General features: G+C 37.0%; 2 protein-coding genes across 3 annotated transcripts in view; one reads left to right on the top strand and one right to left on the bottom strand.

Moving 5' to 3' along the window:
• The window catches only part of spag1a (sperm associated antigen 1a), a 17,830-nt gene extending 6,279 nt beyond the window's left edge, over window positions 1–11,551 (top strand). Inside the window, exons 4-8 of the mRNA XM_079442129.1 lie at window positions 1,519–1,673; window positions 4,649–4,790; window positions 5,826–5,952; window positions 6,148–6,274; window positions 10,175–11,551. Coding sequence (XP_079298255.1) covers window positions 1,519–1,673; window positions 4,649–4,790; window positions 5,826–5,952; window positions 6,148–6,274; window positions 10,175–10,179 — 556 coding nt within the window. The 3' untranslated portion in view covers window positions 10,180–11,551. The remainder of the gene's footprint in view (window positions 1–1,518; window positions 1,674–4,648; window positions 4,791–5,825; window positions 5,953–6,147; window positions 6,275–10,174) is intronic.
• A 293-nt stretch (window positions 11,552–11,844) lies between these two features.
• The window catches only part of rnf19a (ring finger protein 19A, RBR E3 ubiquitin protein ligase), a 35,796-nt gene continuing 24,658 nt past the window's right edge, over window positions 11,845–22,982 (bottom strand). Inside the window, exons 3-10 of one of the 2 annotated variants that reach the window (XM_079442126.1) lie at window positions 22,317–22,525; window positions 21,807–21,951; window positions 21,482–21,644; window positions 19,847–19,961; window positions 18,611–18,772; window positions 17,263–17,476; window positions 15,936–16,079; window positions 11,845–14,824 (exon numbers count right to left, since the gene is read on the bottom strand). In XM_079442126.1, the coding sequence (XP_079298252.1) occupies window positions 14,113–14,824; window positions 15,936–16,079; window positions 17,263–17,476; window positions 18,611–18,772; window positions 19,847–19,961; window positions 21,482–21,644; window positions 21,807–21,951; window positions 22,317–22,525 (1,864 nt within the window). In that variant the 3' untranslated portion in view covers window positions 11,845–14,112. Of the gene's footprint in view, window positions 14,828–15,935; window positions 16,080–17,262; window positions 17,477–18,610; window positions 18,773–19,846; window positions 19,962–21,481; window positions 21,645–21,806; window positions 21,952–22,316; window positions 22,526–22,982 lie in introns of both variants that reach the window. The other variant, XM_079442125.1, reaches the window with a different exon arrangement.

Raw genomic sequence — 22,982 nt, 5'->3', positions numbered from 1 at the left:
AGGTCGGCAGTCTTACCCATGATTGCGGTTTTGAGTAATGAACCAGGCTGGGAGTTTTTAAAAGCCTCAGGAATCTTTTGCAGGTGTTTAGAGTTAATTAGTTGATTCAGATGATTAGGTTAATAGCTCGTTTAGAGAACCTTTTCATGATATGCTAATTTTTTGAGATAGGAATTTTGGGTTTTCATGAGCTGTATGCCAAAATCATCAATATTAAAACAATAAAAGGCTTGAACTACTTCAGTTGTGTTGTAATGAATCTAAAATATATGAAAGTCTAATGTTTATCAGTACATTACAGAAAATAATGAACTTTATCACAATATGCTAATTTTTTGAGAAGGACCTGTATATATATATATTACTACTAGTACTACTAGATATGTATGTGTATATATATATATATATATATATATATATATATATATATATATTACTACTAGTACTACTAGATATGTATGTATATATACGGTTGCGACTGCGGTTAAATGCACTTGCATTTTCGAATACTTTTATATGAAATTGATGTACACACAGTCAGTTATGTTTTCAGAGCAGGGTAAAACATCTGATATATCTAAATAGATCTGTGCATTAGTCTGAATGCAGCCTGTTATAGCTGCCACTGTCTATGATCGCATCAGTAATAATCAAACGGCAATGCTGAGGAAAAAAGAAAAACCCATAACTATTGTCTGTAAACTTTTCAAAAACTGTAATTGTTTAATTGTTTTGGAATCGGATCGTGAAGTGCCTGAAGATTCCCACGCCTAATATATATATATATATATATATATACCCCTTATATTTTTCAATATATTAAGTAATATTTATGCTTCTTATACCGTTGGCAGTTTTTCACATCTTAAAGTCTGTACAAATATGGCCCAATGTACTGTTAATATGAAGGAATTTTTCGTATTGATTTTTCACAGGTGTTTTAACCATATTTTGAATTACACATTGCATGATTATGTTTTAGCGTTTTTTTACACATTTCTTCGTACAGTCTTGTTTCAATTGGAAATGTTTTTAAAAATGTTGACAGTAGAATATAAAATAAGCTTCAAAAGATGTATTGTCCGAGAAAAATGGTCTTGCACATTTTTCTTCCTCAAGTACATTCATCTCATTTCAAGGACCTTTATATATTTTTCTACTATAAAACAAGAGTAAAGTACTCAAAGGAATAGTTCACCCAAAAAATGTTTTCGTTACTCACTCTCATGTTCTTCTAAATCTGCATGAGTTTCTTTCTTCTGCTGAACACAAAAGAAGGTATTTTGAAGAATGTCCCCACTGACTTTCATTATATAGGAAAAAGTTTTTTCACATTCTTCAAGATATCTTCTTTTGTGTTCAGCAGAAAGAAACTCCAGGTTTCAGGAGTGAGTAATGATGACAGAATTTTAATTTTTGGGTTCAATGTCCTGTGGAAGTTATTTTTTTGCAGTGAAATGGTAAAAATTCCAGTAATGTCATTTGTTTTGTCTGATTGTGTTTGTGATGTGATCTCAGAATCACTAAAATGCTGATCGAGCAGGACGGTCCTGACTGGCGAGAGAAGCTTCCAGAGATCCCAATGGTTCCGATTTCTGCCCAGCGGCACCGTAAAGATGAGCCCAGTGCAGAGGTTCTGCAGGCCCGCGCCACCAGAGCCGAGCAGGAGAAGGGTGAGTTAACACCACGCCAGAACACAGATACCAGACACAAGAGACTGTTTTGGACTCAGTTTTTGAGCAATGGGAATGTATAATAGTAATAATAGCACATAATTAATAAGTGTACACGGATGGTATAGTTTAAAATAGTTTCCCAAAAGTTAAAACATATGTTAATGTCTGTGCCTTTCACACCTGAAAGAGTTAACCTAGGTCCGTCTTTGAATATATATCTTATTTGCATATTTACTTGTTATTAAAAGTGGGTTTCATTCATGCATTTGAGCGTGAAATCTGCATTTGAACATTTTCATGATTCAATGACGATTCATCAATAACTTTTGTACTGAAATTTAATCTAAAAGTACAAACAGGAACGGCTGAAATCACATACTCCAGATGGCCTTTTGAATATTTCAGGAGGAAAGTATATACATAGATGTTCAATCTTAAAAAAATTTCATCATATAGTAAAAGAGAAAGTAAAGGTGCATTAAGGTTCCTCTGAATAAAAACACAGATATTATGTATGTAATGTTATATATGTACAGCTGACCAGTGTTGAGTGTAATGCATTACTAAGTAATTAATTACTGTTATTTAATTACATTTCCCTTTAAAAATCAAAGTAAGGGATTATTATTAAAATTTGTGTTTGTTAACATTAGTTAATGCACTGTGAACTAACATAAACAAACAATGAACGACTGTATTTTTATTATTTAACATTAACAAAGATTAATAAATAGTGTAATAAATGTATTGGTCATTGTTCATTCATGTTAGTCAATATATTAATGTTAACAAATGACACATTGTAAAGTGTTACCACACTTCTGTATAAAACAATAGTGAATTTAATATCTGATGTTAAAATATATGTAACCTTCTCCCTTTAAATACTTGGTCAGTTCAAGAATAATATATGCAATTTTATATGATCTATTTGAAAGAATTAAAATAGCAGTTTCATGTCTATCCTCATATTATGCAAATGGTTAAGATCGATTTGGGATTTAGAAACTAATTAGTAATAAGTAATGCAATAATATTTAGAGAGAGTAATTACTGTGTCTAATTATACACCACTGAAGATGTCATTTGTAGCTAGCAATTAATAACTTTCTTGCAGTAACTTTTAGAGAATTAAAGTATACAGCTATAATTACTGTGTAAATGCATTCATGCCATTTCTGAGCAGCATCAAACGGTCTTTGGAAATGTCACCTCAGAAGTGTAAATTCTGTATTTTAGCATTATATTGTGGATGTCTTAACTAGTTCAACCACAGAGATTTCCTTGGTCAACCAGCTTCAGTGGAAAGATCCCACAGTTTACTGAAGCATGGCTATGCAGACCAGGACCAGCTAGGATATTCATGCTGAGGTTATGAAAGAGGGCTGCATGCATGCATTAAACATAATGCATTTCCAAACAGAAATCCATGCTGAAACACCAAAGACCTGCAAATGCAGGCCAATGCTGATTAATAATACATACAGAAAAATGCTGTTGAACGACTCATAACAAACGCCTGCTGGGAAGCCTTATTAGCTTTGACATTGCGTGTGACGTCTGAATTTTCTGTTGTTCATGTGTTTACAAGAATTATGCAAACAGTTTCAGTCACAAACGGCATCTAACAGCATTTGTCAGCGTGGATGTACCTCGCTTGATGGCAATCAATTATGTAAAAGAGTAACATAGTCAGCTCTCATCGTAATGGAACCAGATGGCTCCGGTTTCATTCTAACACATCAGCGCCAATCGCATGAACAATGGGACAACCGTCGCTCTGCTGTCCTTTGAGCCAGATGAAGTCATAGCCATGGTGTATGTTATGTTATTCCCACTGCACTCGCTGCCTGCACTGCAACTGAAAATAAAGGTGTTTAAGAGGTTCTTCACAGCGATGCCATAGAAGAACCATTTTTGGTTCCACAAAGAACCATTCAGTCAAAGGTTCTTTAAAGAACCATCTCTTTCTTATCTTTTTATAATCTGAAGAGCCTTCTTTTGCCATAAAGAACCTTTTGTGAAACAGAAAGGTTCTTCAGATGTTAAAGGTTCTTTATGGAACCATTTAGACAAAAAGGTTCTTCTATGGCATCGTGAAGCACCTTTATTTTGTGGAGACCAGCCCCTGCAAACCTGCCAAGCACACCGACACAAGCCTGTGTAGTGAAGTGTGCAGGTTTGAGTAACATCCCAGCTCTCATTTCACCCCAAAATCAACAGAAAAATGTAAAACATTTAGATGTGTTGTTATTGTTACCAAACACTATTTGAAAATAGTTTTTTGGTAACTGAAATAAAGCTGAAATCAAATAAATATAAGTATTAGATGAAAAACTAAACTTAAAAAAGACTTCAAATCTGAAACGTTGTCTTGAAGTAAAACTACTGTTTAAAAAATAAAGCTAAAAAATGTTTTAATTGAAGCTATATATTTTTAAAAACTAATATAAACTAAAACAAAATGACAAAAGCATATAACAAAATGGCATTTAAAAATCCCTACACTAAAATTAAAATGAAAACTGAAAATATAAAAATCAAATAAAATTCAAAAATATTTAATTGCATAGAAATTATAGTAAAATAACACTGGAAATTACATTTTGCATAAAGAAAAAAATAAGCTTTGTTTTACCATTAAGATTTTTTCTGTTGTGACATTAATTTCATTACAATTAAGGATATATTCACCTTGAATTTTCAGTACTGCAATACAGTACAGTAACTATACAGTAACTTTGATCTTAAATGTATTTTACTTGCATTAAAATATTTCTGTTGTTGTTGTTGTTGCACTACAATAATGAGAATTTGGGAGGGATTGTGCTTAAATTTGATTACATTTTTATTTGTTTCTTTGTTTGCTTTTGTAATTTTGACAATTATGACCCAGACGGGTTTTGTGACATTCACTCTTTTAGAGTGGACAGGGAAGTATTCAGAAGTGTAATTCTACTGTAATTCTACAGCCAGAAAAGAAGAGGCTCGGTTCACATTGCTGAAACAAGAAGGAAATGACTTTGTGAAGAACGGCCAGTTTCAAGGTGCTGTGGACAAATACAGTGAATGTCTGGCCATCAAACCTAATGAATGTGCCATCTACACTAACAGGTAAACCTGTCCTACACTTTACATCTGTTATTATCAGCCAAACACAAGCTGTGTTCAGAAAAGCACAATATTTTTTTGACATTAACTTTTAAACTGTTAAATACAGACCTACTGGGAGCTATAGTAGGTTGTTAATCAGTGGTAAATGCATTTGTTAAAGCCATCAGTTTGGATTTCAACTTATTTTTTTTAAATAATCATCCTATTAATTAATTGTGAAAAACTGCATTACCCATGATTCTGCAAAGAAATCTCAACCAATCAGATAGCTGAAACAAACACACACACCTATGTATGAATATAAATAAAATATGTATAAAATAAATGAATAGTTTTATATCTATCTGTCCTTTTTAATTTGATTTTGTCATTCGCAATGCATCATGGGATTGTAGTTCATAGTTCTTTCTCTCATGAAAGTGCAGTCTTGTACCTTTGTCTTTTTGTCCATTTTTTTTCTCTTGAAGAACGGTTGATTTGGTTATAGCTTGTCTTCTGTATGAGAAAATGAATGGGAAAATGGTGCTGAAAAAGTGGACAGACACATTTATACTCATAATTAATAAGTGTTTCTGCAGTATGTATGTTATACTCATACATTTTTAGACATTTAGGCACACAATGCAATTACAATTGCAATATAAATGTTTCATTTCTAAAACAACGAAAATACCACTTACTGAATTAAACATGCAACAATAAGAGCACGTGTAACAACAGTAGCATACCGCTGTTTGAAATGTTGCATAATGCATAATATAGTGTACACTGACTGTACAGTATGAAGCAAGCAGTGCGCTAGTAATCTTTTCTGAACACAGCCGCAGTTTGGTGCAGCTAAATACTTACAAAGTAGCAACGAATTGAACCAGCTGCACATGTTGTCCTGAGCCTTCCAGAAAGTGCTGAGACTGGAGCTGCTCGGACAAGGCTATTCAGTCAGCAATTAGCTCTGACAACTCCAGCATAAAACACCGGAGGAGAGAGAGAGTCAGGCCGCACTGCTGAATGAGAAATGTCTGCTGTGTTTTCCAGAGCGCTGTGCTATCTCAAACTGGAGTGTTTCGCAGAAGCCAAACAGGACTGTGATTATGCGCTTCAAAACGAGCCAAACAATAAGAAAGCATTTTACAGACGGGCACTAGCACACAAAGGCTTGAAGGTTTGTATTTTTCCATCAAATATGCCATTTATAGTCATAAGAATGCATGTCTCCTTCATTTTTGTGCATTTATCATGTAAAACATTATGAATAATGATTGCGCATGCAACATCAAACTAACCTTATATCATACTAGTGTTGAATTGAGTGCAGTCAGGCAGAGTTTTGATGGTCTGCCTGTCTGTTTTCCCTCAGGACTACCTGTCAGCCAGCACTGATTTACAGGAAGTACTGCAGTTGGATCCGAATGTGCAGGAGGCCGAGCAGGAGCTGGAGACGGTGACTAACCTGCTAAGAGAGAGTCTACTGGCTAATTCTCAAGGTGAAGTCTCACTGACAACGAACATGTAGGGAGAGACAAAAACTAGCACTAAGTGCAAATAGCCCACAATAAGATAGCCCACCTTGTTGGCAAAGGCTATTTACACTAACTCCGCCCCCTAACGTGTGATTGGGTTAGTCAACACTAACAAAAAGACACTTATTTAACATTAGTTTAAGTAGCGTAGATGGTAAACTGCGTGCTTTTTGACGCGATCGACACGAGTTCGAGTCCACCCTTTGCCGAACTTTCTCATATCAAATCTCATATTGCATCAGAAAGGCATTTATTTTCAGTAAAAATGAAGGAAATAATCAAAAAGTTGAAAATAAGAGTATCGGGTTGGGTTAGGGTAGGTGTAGGGGGGGCTTTATTGTCCCAATAAGGTGGCATCCATTTAATAATTTGAATTAAAATTATAATTTACACTCAGTACTGTATGTTATTATTGCATACTGTGTTATAATGTACTACAATACTGAGGTGCAGATAATTGCCACTATTTCCAATAAGTAGTATATATAGCAGAAAACCTTGTTATTTTAACAGTGTAAATAGAATCCATTGCTATTTACATTTAGTGCAAATAGTATCTATGGCTAAAAAAAATATGCTATTTACACTTAGTGCAGATTGCCGCTGCCTTAAAAGTAATGCATTACAATATTGCGCTATTAGCTAAAAAAATAACTAATAACGTAATAAAGTAGAGTTATTACTTTTGCGTTACTCTTTCTTATTTGGGCTGGGCTTGCTTGTTTGATTTTTAATATAAAAAAGTAATATTCTTGGAAAATAAAACCAAAAGTGAAATGAATATGCCTCAGGCTGAAGGAAATGTGCTTACACATCTGTACAGTAGAGGGCGCAGCTCAAACAAACCTTTCAGCTGTGCTGCCATTCTGGATTGCATGAAGAATAGGACACAGAAGAAGAAAGTTCAACACTCTTCAACAATTAAAAAAAGAAACACAAATGTTATGTTTAACTAAAGTCATTTTTGCGTATTAGTATAGTTGACTTGGATCATTAAAGGACAGCAGCAAAGACAACATATTTAATTGTTGCAGGTTTGCGTCATATTCTGAGTTTGCATTTCACTGTTTGTATTCATTTTGAGGAATACTGAATCTTTTTTGTGCTCGTGAGATGAATAAATGCATGTTCACGTTTAGTCTAGAACATCGATGTTCGCATATTTTTTTGAAAAAGTAACTCAGATATTTTCTTGTAAATAAAAAAAGTAATGCATGACTTTACTAGTTACTTTAAAAAAGTAATCTGATTACGTAAATCGTGTTGCTTGCAATGCATTGCCCCCAAGATCGCAAGCACATAATCATGACGGCACACCCTATATTGTAGCATCACATAACTAACTAAAACCAAACATTTTGAAAAAACAAACACTTGAACATACATCAGCATGATAAGAACTACCTAAAATGATGGAAACCATCTTGAGGGAAATATTTATTTGAAGTGGAATTAGTTTTTTTAGTTTGTCATATCATTTGTTTTCATGAAGAGGGCGGGGTTTATGATCAGGGGAGGCGATCGAAATAACTGGTCTGGCCAGTCGCAACATGCTACAAGAGTGACTACAGACCACAGCCAATCAGAAGAGCATGTGGGCGGAGCTATCTCTTTAAGCGTTGTCTCCCACTTGTAAACGTTTTTAACATTATTCAAAATACATACTCAGTAAGTGATACAATATTTGTTTTAAATACAGTTGTATGTTTACCCAGTTTACCGAATGAAAGTTCTTGTTGACTTGTTTTCAGGATCCAAGGTAAATTATCTATTGTCTATTAAAATCACGAAAAATAATATTCAAACTCAAATTAAACAATTTTAGTACTGTACCAAAAACGTATCTGAGATAATCAATGACCTGTCAGCCGCGTGATGTCCCAGTAACCATTACAAAATAGAAGCTGCTGTTGCTCATCGTTGCGTTATTAGGACACGGTGCAACAATCATTTAAACGGTTTAGCCTACTTGTTTAATCAGTATCACTGTTGTTCAGTAAACACAAAGTTAAAGGGTTACTCCACCTCAAAATTACAATTTTGTCATTAATGACTCGCCCTCGTGTCGTTTCCAAACCTGTAAGACCTTCGTTCATCTTCAGAACACAAATTAAGATATTTCAGATGCATTCCGGGAGCTTTCTGACCCTCCATAGACAGCAAGGGAATTACCACGATAAACGTCCAGAAACGTAGCAAGGAGATCGGTAAAATAATCCATGTGACATCACGGGTTCAACCGAAATTTTACGAAGCTATGAGAATACTTTTTGTATGCAAAGAAAACAAAAATAACGACTTTATTCAACAATTCGTCTCCTCCAGCGTTGCGCAATTTTGGAGAATAGCCGCTGAACGCAAACAGCGTATGCTATTCTGTGTCAGCTGCGCCACACGAATATGTTGTTTTCATTCAAATCAAAGCGTAAATAAACATAGAAAACATATCCGTGTTGTGCGCCTGACACAGAACAGCATACGCCGTTTGTGTTCAGTGGATACTGACAATGACTGTGTTAAAGGAACACTCCACTTTTTTTGAAAATATTTCAAATTGTTTAAATCTATTGTGAGAAGAAAAGTAAGAATGAACTTTTTTATTTTTTATTCTGTGGCAGAAAGAATTCTGTGCCTCTCACAGTTCTGACTTTTTCTCACAATTCTAAATTTATTTTTCATAATTCTTACTTTTTTCCTCCAAATGCCGAGTTCACATCTAGCAAATTCTGACTTTTCTCCTCCCAATTCTGAATCTATGTCTCACAAATTCCAACTTTTTTCTCATACTTTATGAGAATTTCTCAAATTCAAATTCAGAATTTTCCCCCTAGAATTCCCAGGTTTTATCCCACAATTCTGACTTTTTTTTTCTCACAATTCTGTCTTTTTTCAGAGTTTATATCTTGCAAATTCTGACTTTTCCCCTCAGAATTCTCTGGTTATATCCCACAATTTTGACTTGTTTCTCACAAAGTTTATATCTCGCAAATTCAGACTTTTTCTCACAATTCTCAGTTTATATTTCAAAATTCTTACTTTTTCTCAGAATTCTGAATTTATATCTTAAATTCTGACATTTTCCCTCAGAATTCTCAGGTTATATGCCACAATTTTGAATTCTGAGTTTATATCTCACAAATTCTGAAAATGTTCTCACAATTCTCAGATTATATCTCAAATTAATTTTTTTTTCTCACAATTCTCAAGTTTTTATCTCAAACGTTTGACATTTTTCTCAGAATTCTGAGTTCATATCTTGCAAATTTAGGCTTTTTCCTCATAATTCTGAGTTTACATGTTGCAATTTTGTATCTTTCTCTCGAGCTTCAGCGTATACACCAAATGTAGCACTTAACCTGTTAACGTTCACCAGAGCGACCTCGCACTGAACGATCTTTGTTTGCATGTGTCATTGTTTCGATCTTCGAGGAACATTCCACTTTTTTTAGAAATAGGCTCATTTTACATCTCCCCTAGAGTTAAACAGTTGAGTTTTACCGTTTTTGAATCCATTCAGCCGATCTCCGGGTCTGGCAGAAGCACTTTTAGCGTATCTTAGCATAGATCATTGAATCGGATTAGACCATTAGCATCTCTCTCAAAAATTACTAAAGAGTTTTCCTATTTAAAACTTGACTCTACTGTAGTTACATCGTGTACTAAGACCGACAGAAAATGAAAAGTTGCGATTTTCTAGGCCGATATGGCTAGGAGCTATATTATTAAGTAAAATAACTGTTTATCTCTAGGGGAATAGTAAAATGAGCCTATTTCCAAAAAAAAAGTGGAGTGTTCCTTTAAATGGCAACAACTGGCTTCAATGTGACGTACATGATGCTGACTATGGCTGTTTCCTCTCTGTAGGTTGATATCGAGGCAATAAAGGATGAAATGAACAGAGAGCTACAGGAAGAACAGACCCTCCTTCATTAAAGCCAGACACGGCGGATCCAGGCCGAGCCTGACAATTCCAGCTCATGGGTCCCACAGTCCTGCCACGAGAGTCCACACATCCTTAGACTGTCATGCGCCGCAACTAAAGTTTCCCTTCCAACAAACACTCATCTCACCTTCTTCTAGGAATATTGTCTGATGCAATGCTGACAGTACAAAGCATGCAAATGGTTCATACTCTGTAACTCTGGCTTCTGTAGGCACGTGTGAGCATGGCACGGCTGGGGAGCGTCAAACAAATGGGATTCTGGGGTTATGATGGGACGGTTGTCGTGTGTATGAGAGAGAATGTGCCTTTTAAAAGAAGCTGTGGCTCACATATGGAGTGATTTAACACTCTCAAGACAAAATTGTATTGGAATTTAATTTGCTACATTTATCTCATTTCTCAGGATGTAATATATTTTTAATAGCTATTTCATTGTATTGTGTAATATATGCATACATGTAGCTCATGTAGTGTCATTTTTTTGGACATCTTCCAGCTTTCAGCCCAACCATTGTCTCTATATGCATAGATAAAACACAAGATCCCACAAGGTATGAATGTGCAATAACATTAGATGTAGTTTTTCTTTGGGATGTCAGCAAAATAAATGTGTTTCAGATAAATAAATTTGCTTCAGCTAAATAAATGGCTTTATAAATTATTAGGTGAAATATTTTTGCCATTAGACATGGTTATTTTTTAAAAAAGTGTTTCATAATCGCAGATTGATCAATGCAAATATTAAAAAACAGTGTCCCAAATGTACACTACTATTGAAAGTTTGGGGTTGGTAAGATTTTTTTTTAAGGTTTGAAAGAAGTTGATTAAAATAGTCAAAAATACAGTAATTTAAAATAACTTTTTCTATTTTAATATATTATAAAATGTCATTTATTTCTGTGATCAAATCTGAATTTTCAGCATCATTACTCCAGTCTTCAGTGTCACATGATCCTTCAGAAAACATAATAATATACTGATTTGCTGCTTAATATTTGTGGAAATCACAATACTTTTTTTTTTTTATTCTTTGATGAATAAAAAATCATTTATTTGAATTATATTTTGTAACAATGTCTTCACGGTCACTTTTGATCATTTAATGCATCCTTGCAGAATAAAAAAATAATAATTACAGACCCCAAACTTTATACTTGTATATTAAATTTTACACACGTACATATAAGAAATTAATGTTCCATTTGAAATAGCCAAGACAAAATCTTTTACAGCATGTATTAATCTCAGTTTCAGAACAATCTGCTGTTCTTTTTCTATTTAAACCTGAAAATAAATAAATAAGATTATTAGATCATAAACGAAACAGAGCTGTGACTAACTCCGGACACAAAAAGTGAACATATCCCAAGCTGCTTGTTGGATCTCAAATCCTGCTGGGTCACATTATCATTATGTTTTGTTGATGTCAACTTAACTATAATATTAACCAAATTAATACATTTTCAATTCAACTTTTCACTCAAACTCTTATGCTAATATTTCATACCCCACTGTATGCAGTTCTATCCATTCAGCTCCACGCACTGCCATTATAATTACATCTTACATAGCAAACACAGAGACCACATTTCTGGATTCATGTATTTATTTTCATTTAGATATGCATTTACACGCATATTATAAAGCAAATATACAAATAACAAGCTGTTTTGAACAAGTTAGAAATCAATCAGCCCTAGCCTCTGAAATAATATTCGTACAGATATGAGCAGGCTCAAAACATAAGAAAATAAAACACTAAAGAAATAGAAGGAACAAAAAAAACAAAAAGCAGCTTGTGGCATTGGATCAGTCCCGAGAGATTACTGAGCAGCACCAGAACGGCAGCGAGAAAGACCAACAGAAATGAAGCCGATGAACAGTGCAAACACGAATCCGAGGAGGCGTCTGTAAACTGTGAGTGTGTTGAAGTGTGCAGGAGTCGTCGTCAGTGAGCCTGAGAGCTGTCTTTGGTAGGCGTTTAGCACAGGGACGCTAGGAAACGATGCTACGCCGCCTCGCTAACATTCAACGCAGCCTCATCCAATACATTTGAATTCATAAGACACAAACCGGAAAACAAATGTGGTTCATCTATGATCCAAAAGGCACCATGAGTCAATGCAAATACAAAAAAAAAAATTCACAATCAGTTGAAACAACCTGAACGTGATTACCATCATAGCCTTTACAATGAAAGTAGATGAATTTTTTGTTTTAAACAGGATGCAGATCTTTCTGATTTATCAATACAAACCCATTGCATCCATAATAGCCAATTATGGAGTTGGCTTAAACATGCCAGACTCGCTTCCTCCCATTAAAGGGTTTGGTCAAGTTCCCCGTCCTACAACCAGGGGGCGCGACACAGCTTCATCCAGCTCTTCACCGAAGCAGTGGCTTCAACACATCTACTTTCCCCAAAAATGGAAAATAAGCAGTGACACCAGACAAGAAAAATGAAAAGAAGCCCAAGAAATTAAAAACACAATCATGTACAAGAATCACTGCTGTGAAAGGGAAATCTACTATTGCCTGGTCCCTCATGGGCTCATCTTGTATCAACATCTCAATAAGGGCATCGGATCCCTCCAGACGTCCTCGCTGCCTCTGAATAGACTCCTCCAGCTAAAGCTATATGCAGGCTAACTGAGAGTATATGTGTGTGTACATGTGTAGTGAAGGTGCTCCTGAATACACGGGTCAGTCGCTTGGTATCTGTCAAAAACACGTCATGGTCATATTCCAGGCCAAAATGATGGAATAAGAAAAGGAAGCCTATTTGTAGAAACAAGGTTTGTGACATTTTCATGAAAGTTAAGCAATTCGAATGACTGTATTGGAAAAAAATAAAAAATCTTACTGTAGTGCAAAAATTAGATGCGTTTAAATAATGATAGCATTTGTACTGCTGATTTTTTCTCTTTTTTTACAGCAATACAGAAACAAAATACTGTTGTATAGTATTAATAATCTAGTAAAGAATAATCAGAAATTACAAAAACTACACTACAATAAAGAGAAAGAAGGGGAAAAATGTGCTTAACGCAATAGTCCACCCAAAAATGACAATTCCGTCATTATTTACTCATCCTCATGTTGTTCCAAACCTGTACGAGCTCATAAAAGATATTTTGAAGAATGTTTGTAACCAAACCATTTTGGTTCCCATTGACTTCAATTGTATTTTTTGACAAAATAATGAAAGTCAATGGGAACCAAAACTGTTTGGTTACCAACATTCAAAATCAAAATCTTCTTTTATGTTCCACAGAAGAAAGAAATACAGCTTTGAAACAGCATGAGGGTAAATTTTTGGGTGAACTATCCCTTTAATTAACATGAAAATGTCACAAATCAAGCACGTCCTAAACAGAGGCTTCATTTCCAGCATGCAAGGAATGATAATTCTCTTCTTTCCTTTTAATTTTGGGGTGAAAAACGAGCCGGACACATTTTATCTATGCACTCACTCCTCACTGGTGAGGCGACACTGAACACTGAAACGGAGGCATGTGTGATTAACAGCTACATCAGCATCATCAGTCTCTGTGCATCACTTGCCGCCTTACATTCATCTGTTGCCTTTCTGAATCTTATCCGAGCTTCGGTCCATCTGTAAGCACGGACCGACTGTCGATCAAACGGTAACCTTTGGTCACAGCGAGCTTTCTAAAACCTTGAGGCGCATCCTGCCCTTGACCAATGGAAATAGTGGCGCTCCTTCTCCAACATTCGAAAACAAGAATCAACCAACCAAGATGTTAAACCTCCATGAAACCAGCTTTAAAATCTTCCATTCAGTGTGCAATCCTTGGTAATAAAGGTTAGCTGTGAAAGCTAGCATGTGTGTGTCTGCTTATATCTCTGTTTGAATGCAGGCGTTACGCACAGGACTAGTCGGCTGAGGAAGGTTGTTATTGCGTTCTTTAGGCGAGCTCTGGCCCGCGTCAGCTTCGCATATTAAACTCACATTCTCCTCCGCAATGTAGCACAGCGGGCGCTCTGCCGCCCCATCAGCGGTCAGAGGGGCGACCGCAGCTTGCGGGAGGGTCCCAGAAGGACAGTTCTCCAGCCGGTCGTTCTCGACCTCTGGAAGCGGGCTGACCGCTCCGGTCGTGTTGGGATGTCGGGCGTGGGACTCGTAGCAGGGCGGTCTACAGGCGTCCAGGTCGGAGCAGCTGAACTCTGAGAAGTGGCTGGAATGTGAGTCGGCCACAGACGGCAGGCTGCCGCTCAGAGAGGGCGAGTCTAACTCACTGGAGTTGGTGCTGCGGCGCTCCAGCAGCTGGGCGTCCATGTCTTCTCGCGTCTCGTTGATCTTGGTTCCGCCGCTCTTTTTGCGCAGCTTGCCTTTGCTCTTCTTGCCGGATGAAGAGGAAGAAGTGGAGGACTGCTCCTTGGCCCAGCGAGAGGTAGCGCACTTGCCCTCGTGGGGACAGCCGGCAGGGCAAACGCCGGGCCCGTGTCCTCCGCTGCTGCCGTCGTCCATACTGCTGCTGCCGCTGTGGTGCCTGAGCTTCCCTCGCTTGGACTCCACATCCACCTGCACCTCCATACTGCTCCCATCCCTGCTGCACAACAACGTCTGCTGTTAATTGGCCCTTTCACAGTAATACCAGTAAATTTATGCAAAATTACCCGAACGATTTTACCGGTAAATTCAAAAATGTGACCCTGGAGCACAAAACCAGTCATACTGTAGTAGCACGGCTGTATTTGTAGCAACAGCCAACAATACATTATATGGGTCAAAATGATCAATTTTTCTTTTTTGCCAAAAATCATTAGGACATTAAGATCATGTTCCATGAAGACATAGTTTCCTACTGTAAATAAATCAAAACTTTTTTCTTTTTTTTAAATTTTTGATTAGTAATATGCATTGCTAAGAACTTCATTTGGACAACTTTAGAAAGGCAATTTTCCCAATATTTAGATGTTTTTGCACCCTCAGATTCCAGATTTTCAAATAGTTGTGTATCAGTCAAATATTGTTTCATCCTAACAAACCACATATTTCAATGGAAAGCTTATTTATTCGGCTTTCAGATGATGTATAAAAAAATATCTAAAAAAATTGACCGTTATGACTGGTTTTGTGGTCCAGGGTCACACAGGCAATGGCGTTCCGTCGTTTTTTTCCAGTAAAGCACCTTTCGCACATCGGTTCCAAATTACCGGTAAATTCTGTGGCATCGTTAACCAGAAATGATTTGTGTTTGTAAACATGAAGGGGTAAACACGAAACAGTGTTTTTGTTGATGTTTTCATTTTTGAGTCAAACGTTTATATTCATGCAGCTTCTTTTGGGCCAGAGACATCGCAGAGACTTCAAACACAGCGCAGAGTAAATGCGTCATCCGTGTCAGAATGTCATGATTTGCCCAGAGCCGTTGAAGTGTGTATTTCAACAGCTCTGGATTGGCCCGGAGTATACGTCTTACATCTGCATGTTCTTCATTCTGCGTTCACACACAGCAGAATTCCAGCAATTTACTGGTAATGTTACAACTTCTCATACCGGTAAATTCGTTCCGGCAATTTTTAAAAAGGTCCTGTTCACACATGATCGCTTTACAGCAATTTTCCAGTGAAGTCTTTGTATGTGAAAGGGGCTAATGACAGCTTAAGATCAATCACTGAGCCACCTTAAATTCTTTTGGTTATATGAATACAGACCTGTCCAGAGGCAAGTAGGCGTTGAGAATGGATCCAGCCATTGCTTTGGTACTAGCGTTGTCACTGATTGTCCCCAGACTGACGGTGCCGGACTCCCCGCTCAGACTGCAACGTTCCTTTTGAACATCAGCTTGAACTTCCAACCTGAAAAAACACAAACAGCACATTTAAAGGGGTCATATGATGCGATTTCATGTTTTCCTTTGTCTTTGGAGTGTTACAAGCTGTTCATGCATATAGATGATCTGTAAATTTGCAAAGACTTAAGTCTCAAACACAAAAGGGATATTCTTTATTCTTTATTAAAGTTAAGACTCGTCCATGCCTTCCTAAAACTCCTTATTTAAACAACACATAAGTGTTGGAAGCTGCCTAATAACTGCAAGGCAAACAATATACTACTTTTTGAAAACACTTTAGTTTAGGGACCAATTCTCAAATACATAAGTCTTTGAATATCCAACAAACATTTAGGCCCAGTTTCACAGACAGGGTTTAGGATTAAGCCATAGTTAAATTAAAAGATTTAAGTAGCTTTTATAAACGTGCCTTAGAGAAAAACATTACTGGTGTGCTTTACTGGTCTTCAGACAAAGCAATGACACTTACATATTTTAAGATTTTAGAGTGAGTAGGCTTAAGCCTTGTCTGTGAAACCAGGGGAAAATGTGACGAATCTAACAAACTTGGACAAACCCAGCTGTTGGGTCTGCTTGTGTGCATAGCCTGCATAAAATGTGTACTCTTTATGTGACGGTCCGTCCATGTGAATGATCTTCCATCTTCCTAAATACTGTGTTCATGAGCGACACCAAGTCATGGTTTTATATAATAACAGAGGTTCTGGGCATGAGACCAGAAGCATGAATCCAATTGGCTAGCTAATTCTCTTGCAGTGCAATGGAAAAGACATTAAAACACCGCTATGTTAAAAAAAAATCTGTTGCCTTGACCTGTTTCTCTCAGCCCTGTTGCTTTTACTTTTTGCATGTCTCTTTATTCAAATACACCTGATTCAGGTCATCAGCTCATTAGTAGAGAGCCCCAAGACCTGAAATGGATGTGTGAGAGAGGACACGTTCAACATGTGCAGTGTTGGGGGCCCCAGAAACACAAATACGAATTGTCCATGTCAATCTGAACAGCCATTTGTTCAAATTAAAATGTTTATCGGTCTTTTGGGATTCTGGTGGATGCTTTGCATTTTGAACTTTAAAGTATGTCCACATAGTTGCATCACACTTGGATTTCAAAATACATACCCTTTATAGGCCATTTTTGGTCAATAACTGTGCACAAAATGACATGCAGACACAGTGTCACCGACCTGTTAAAGCAGTTAACCATGGCACTTCCTGACAAGCTGCCAGTGATGCTAGCCCCGGCAAGGGCCATAGTGCTGGCGTTCTCGCTCAGGTTGTCTCTCATTGCTCCAATACGATCCATGTGGCTCCCACTGGCACTCAGGCTGCCCGTCAGACCCCCCACACTGCCCTCGCCGATGCTGGGGTTATGCCTGGTCTCTGCTACCGAAGTGGTGTCTGATAGAAGAGAATAGATAGAAAGGGGTGATTACGATTACAGCAGTTCATAAAAGTGTGACGTATTCTGGGGGGGGGAAACACAAAAACACAATCAGTAGTACTATTCCAGTGTTTGGTTTCTGAGATTTGCACTACAAGCCTGATTAGGGCTCTACATTACATACCGAATGAACTGCAGTCATAAAAATGGAATTTACTGTACAAGGCAGAATGTCATTTTAAATAAACCAAAAGTACAGCTGTACAGTTAATCAAATTGCAGTATGGATTAGTGTCTGTAAATATTAAAGTGCAAAAAGACTTTAAATAAAGTTAGCATGTTTCTGTGTAAATGAATGGCACTACCCAAACTCAAGCATGCGTGATGTTCAGTGTTTTCAGCATCTGCTACACATCTCACTGTATGAGGACATGAACTTCATCTCTAAAGCAGAGTCACAATGTCACAATTTTTCATCCATGTTTTAATTTAAACGTAAACCTTGTTGTGCAGCATTTTGTGACATACATTACATTTTACGAGACATACATTTCATGCATCCTTTGGATTACTAGCATTTTTGATGATAAACTTTTATTAACATAATACAACAGATTAAAGAAATTAAAAGAGAACACGAAAAATCATTACATACAGCACTGTTATTAATGATATTTTAATTAGCTCAACTGATTAGCTACACATCATTTTTGTTTATTCAAATTTAAATGTTAATTTTGGGGAAAATAACACTGAATTTGAGAAACATGATTTCTCTTACACATAGCACGAGCATGTTTTGAAACCTTTTGCCTCAGGCTTACTCTGTACATCAGAACAAAAGCTACTTGTTCCCAGAGTTTCATGAGCGTCACAGGAATTATTTGGAGTTTGAGAAACAAAGCTACTTGATCCTTGAGTTTCAGGAATTGTGTCTGGAAAAGGATAAACTCCGTCTCTAGATATGTCTCACCTTCAATATGCAAGTCTGTGTGTGTGGGGGGGGCAGTAAATCTAACACATTTCAGCACACTCTGCTTAAAACTAGAACAGACTTCACACATTTGCATTAAACATGAGCGAGGAGGAGAGAAAGTGTGAAATGTGATAGACAAGACAGAGACTGTTTGCATTCAGTGAGGTTCACTAACCAGTCACAGCAGCTCCGGTGCCCACGTTCATGTCATTCTCGTCATCAAACTCGATGCGCACACCTTTACCATTCCCTGCAGACACGCCGCAACCACCGCTGCGGCACAGAGAGATGGGCACCACACCGTAGACATACGCCAACATGATGGGCACTCCTATCCCTGCACAGACACACAATATAACACTTACACAAAACTGCAACCTCTAAACCAGATTATCAATGAAATTCACAAAAAGGATGATAACTATAAAGTTTTAGTAATTATCCAAATTCAATGAGAACAGGGAAAGCTAACGAAGGAGAGGGACGATACTGTTGGAAGCACTTTCCAAACAATTTTCCCCGCTGATAAACCTTAAAACATTGACAGCCAATCAACCGACTTTAATAAGCGTGAGCAATTAAAGTGGCAGAAGACAAAACTACAGCTTGTGCTTATTATGAACAGATCATTATCGTGCATTGGGTGGTTGGTTGGTGTTTTAACACCATATCAGCTTCCTTTTTTATTTTCATGGTTCGTAACAAGTTGAAATAATATAAAAGAGCAATCTTAAAACCTATATAAGGTTTAAAAGCTCAAATTAATTCAGGGTTGAAACAGTCAAAAAAAACATTTGAGTGTGTTTGCAGAGTAATATAATTTCCAGAGAGCTTAAACCAGCACAATTTAATAAAATGTTGAAGAGATAGTAGATAGTGGTCATGAAGTGCATATTTGTGGATCTTCATTTGATATTAAGAACTTGTGTATGATTCTGCAATATCTTATTTGGCATCAAGTATATTATGTAGATCTGATCCCAGTGATTACGGAGTTTGTTGTTGGTACAATGATCACATCCATTTTACCATTTGTTGATGTTGGATACTATAGCAGTTTTAAGATCTGAGGGTTTTATGAAAAACACAATGTGTGGAAAGTGCTTCTTTAGCAGGCGCGTCTGCTTGTTTGATTCCACAATGTCCAGGCTATTGTGGATTGGTGTGGACACTGATATATTGTAGTTATAACACTTATGATGCTTGATTAAACAGTCTTTAGTATTACATTTTTAGGCAGGCATAATGCGTCATGTATAAGCCTAATTAAAAAGATAGTTGGGGTTAAATTAATTGCCGACATTTAATATAGGTTTATGGGTTCAGAACAAACTAATTATTTCATAAAACAAACTGCAATTCAAATCATAAAGTGAATCATTAGACAGAAAAAAGAAGGAAGTCTGCTTACCAACAGTGACAGCAGCAACCACTGGAGACACGATCACTGACAATGTGACCCCGCCGGCTATGACAAGGTTCCTCTTGTGCTTGGAGATGTCCTTCCCCTCATAACGATTATGAATCTGAAGCAGACGGATTCAAAGACAGTGAATAAACACATCTCTCTGTCATCACCCTGCTCATTATTCTAGATTAAATCACGTTTTGGTTACTCATAATGCTAGCATAATTTCCCACTCAATGATCTAACAAGAGTCTCTTGAAGATCAAATAAGGCTGATAAGTGTGCGATAAGACATGTAGGTTTTCATATTTCACAATGCAGCGCTCGGTTAGGATTCAGGTCAGATAAACAGACGTTATGGAAAGCCCTTCATAATGAAATTCAGACTGAACAGCACATATCTGAAGTATCATTAATCATTGCACAAGTGACCCAGTTTGCAGTGGATTAATCTGGTTCAGAGACAGGCTGCATATTAACTCACGCAAAACCAAATCCTTAATGTAGTGGACAAATTATACTACATCACTGCTATGTGCTGGACATATAAATCTTTAAATCTATTAATACAGATGTAAGAATAGCGCTTGTCAAACCCATTTTAACATGCCGGCACCAGTTTTTAAAAGTGTTTATAATAAGCAGTGTTCTTCAAGTCAGATAAAACGAAGGCCCTTATTATCTTGTAGTCATGACAAAGGCATTTGGAGAAACTGGTTCACAACAGAAGGTGTCACAGGAAATGCTGCCAAAAAAAATCTATTTTTCGTCAATTTAGCTCACGCCATGTGCCAGTGAGTTCAATCTAAGTTAAGGCTGATAATGCAGTACTGTAATGACTTTCTAATGATTACTGATGACTAAGATTATGCACTATTATCAGAATCATTAGCATTCATGAACGTTATTAAAATATATGCGGGCTTTGTACACAAAGATGACAGACATGAATGACGCATGACAGACAATGTGAGATATAATTTTTAAACTTCATTAAAACTAGATAAAAATGAGTTTCAGTTTCATGGTCAAATCAGATTTTAAGCTGTGCAATCTATCAAAACAAAATTGCAACATGGCTCGGTGTGAACACTAACTGCTAAAAATGCAGAAAATTAAATTTTAAATATTAGTATGGTAATTTTTCAGTTTTATTATATCATTTTTATTACTGTTTTAAATGCTTTTTTTATTTTACAGTATAATATAATATAATTATTATTTATTATAAAACTAAAAAAAACTATTTTATAGTCCTTTTAAATGGGTCAAATGCAGTGGAAACTCGAGGAAAGAGTAAAAAAAAAAATGATTCTGATACGGTTATGGTTATTGAAAAGGATAGTTTTAAAGTCTTTAGAGTATAAACTAATTGTTAGCTTTTTATTTTAGCATCCTGCAGTCAACTGAGACAATTTCTAGACCTCAGTCCTCTTTTTTTCACAATGACAGCTACTCTCAGTTGTTAAAGAAAATCTCTTGGCACCAAGCTGATTCTCATCATTACTATGGGGTACATCAAACATGACTGTCTGAAAAATGTATCCAATTTCATACCTTGCTATCAGTTCAAAAGATTGGGTTTGAAAAATTAATTAAAACTCTTCATTCTCCACAATGTTTAGTTTAGCCACCCACCTTTCTGCCCACATACACAGGAATCCCAATGATCATTGCAGGTATGGCAATGCCAGCAATCAGTGCAATGCCAACCGGAGCGCCCACAAGTGTGCCCAACTGCCACAGGATTTTCTTCTTCCTGCTCCAAGGCTTCTTACCCCAGAACGTGCATCCTGAAGGACTGTGTCAGGAAAAGAGAAATTAAACACAGAAATGTAACCTTGGCACAAAAAATAAATTCTGATGACTGCAGCTTTGGACTTCTTCAGGTCAACTGTCAGTAAGGCAGTTAAATTTATATGTCTGACTGATGTCCTGTGGCAGTGGTGTTCAGGACACTGACCTTAAGTAGTGCAGGTCAGAGATCTCCTTCATACACAGCCAGCAGAACTCACAGCCGCACACAGCGCAGGTCATGTGATTACAGCTCCCATCGTTCATCTTGATGATGTAGGCCGCACAGCGGGGACATGGCTTTATGTCATCGGCTTAGAGAGAGACACAGACAGAGCGGTTAAAACCACTGCTGGTTGACATTTACGAGATTTAGGACGTTCCCATAATAGGGTTGTAGATTTGGTACAAACCACAGATCATTTGATTTAGAAACAAACAAGCGAAAAACCACAATTTTTGTAGCTTTAATAACAATCAATGTATATTTTATTCATAGAGTGTTGTATTTTGCATTTGATTACTTTATTCAATTTCTGTAATATTTTTAATCTGAATACTGTCAGACAGACTTGCCTGTTATTTTACAGATTTATTTTTTTACAGAGTAGTTGACAAATCCACTGCAGTACAGCATGGGATTTAACGGTTTGTGTGTGTGTGTGTTCGGTGGGCTCACTAGCAGCGCCGCTCTCCTGGCTGTAGCTGAGTGAAGAGGATCTGAAGGGTCTCAGCCGGAGGCTCTGTGCTCTCTGCTGTCGGGCAGCGTCGCAGGTCTGATTTGGGTGCCACAGCTGTTTACAGTGGTAACAGAACTCAGTCCCACAGCCCTCTCGACCACACGTGATCTTTGGACAGCTGGCACAACCGAAGGCAATGACTGCATACCTGTCCAATCAAACAGACAAATACTTTCTCAGCTATACACGATGCATTAGCTCATACATATCATCAAACAAGAAAATATCTATTAGTAATACCACAGTTAACTAATACTTCATGTGTGTTCAAATTAGTGGTTTGCGATATGACGATATCGTAGAATATCGTAGTATCACACATTCTATCAGCTGCAGTTATAGCGCTGGCATATCAATATACTGTACAACGCCACATACATTCACATCCAATGTTAACTAGGCGGTAGAGATACACTCACAGAAAGTAAACAGTTGAGAGAAAAACGGATTCATGCCTGTATATTAGATGCAGGTCTTAAAGGGACAGAAATGAGCGTGCTGCCGTTTGTCATTAAAAGGACAGTTCACCCTAAAATTACATTTCAGTCATTATTTACTCACTCACATGTTGTCCCAAACCTGTATTAATTTCTTTCTTGTGCTGA

The sequence above is a fragment of the Barbus barbus genome (assembly GCF_936440315.1).
Source record: "Barbus barbus genome assembly, chromosome: 19".
Taxonomy (NCBI): domain Eukaryota; kingdom Metazoa; phylum Chordata; class Actinopteri; order Cypriniformes; family Cyprinidae; genus Barbus; species Barbus barbus.
The sequence above is the reverse complement of the archived record's forward strand: the minus strand, read 5'-3'. Positions and strand labels throughout refer to the sequence as shown.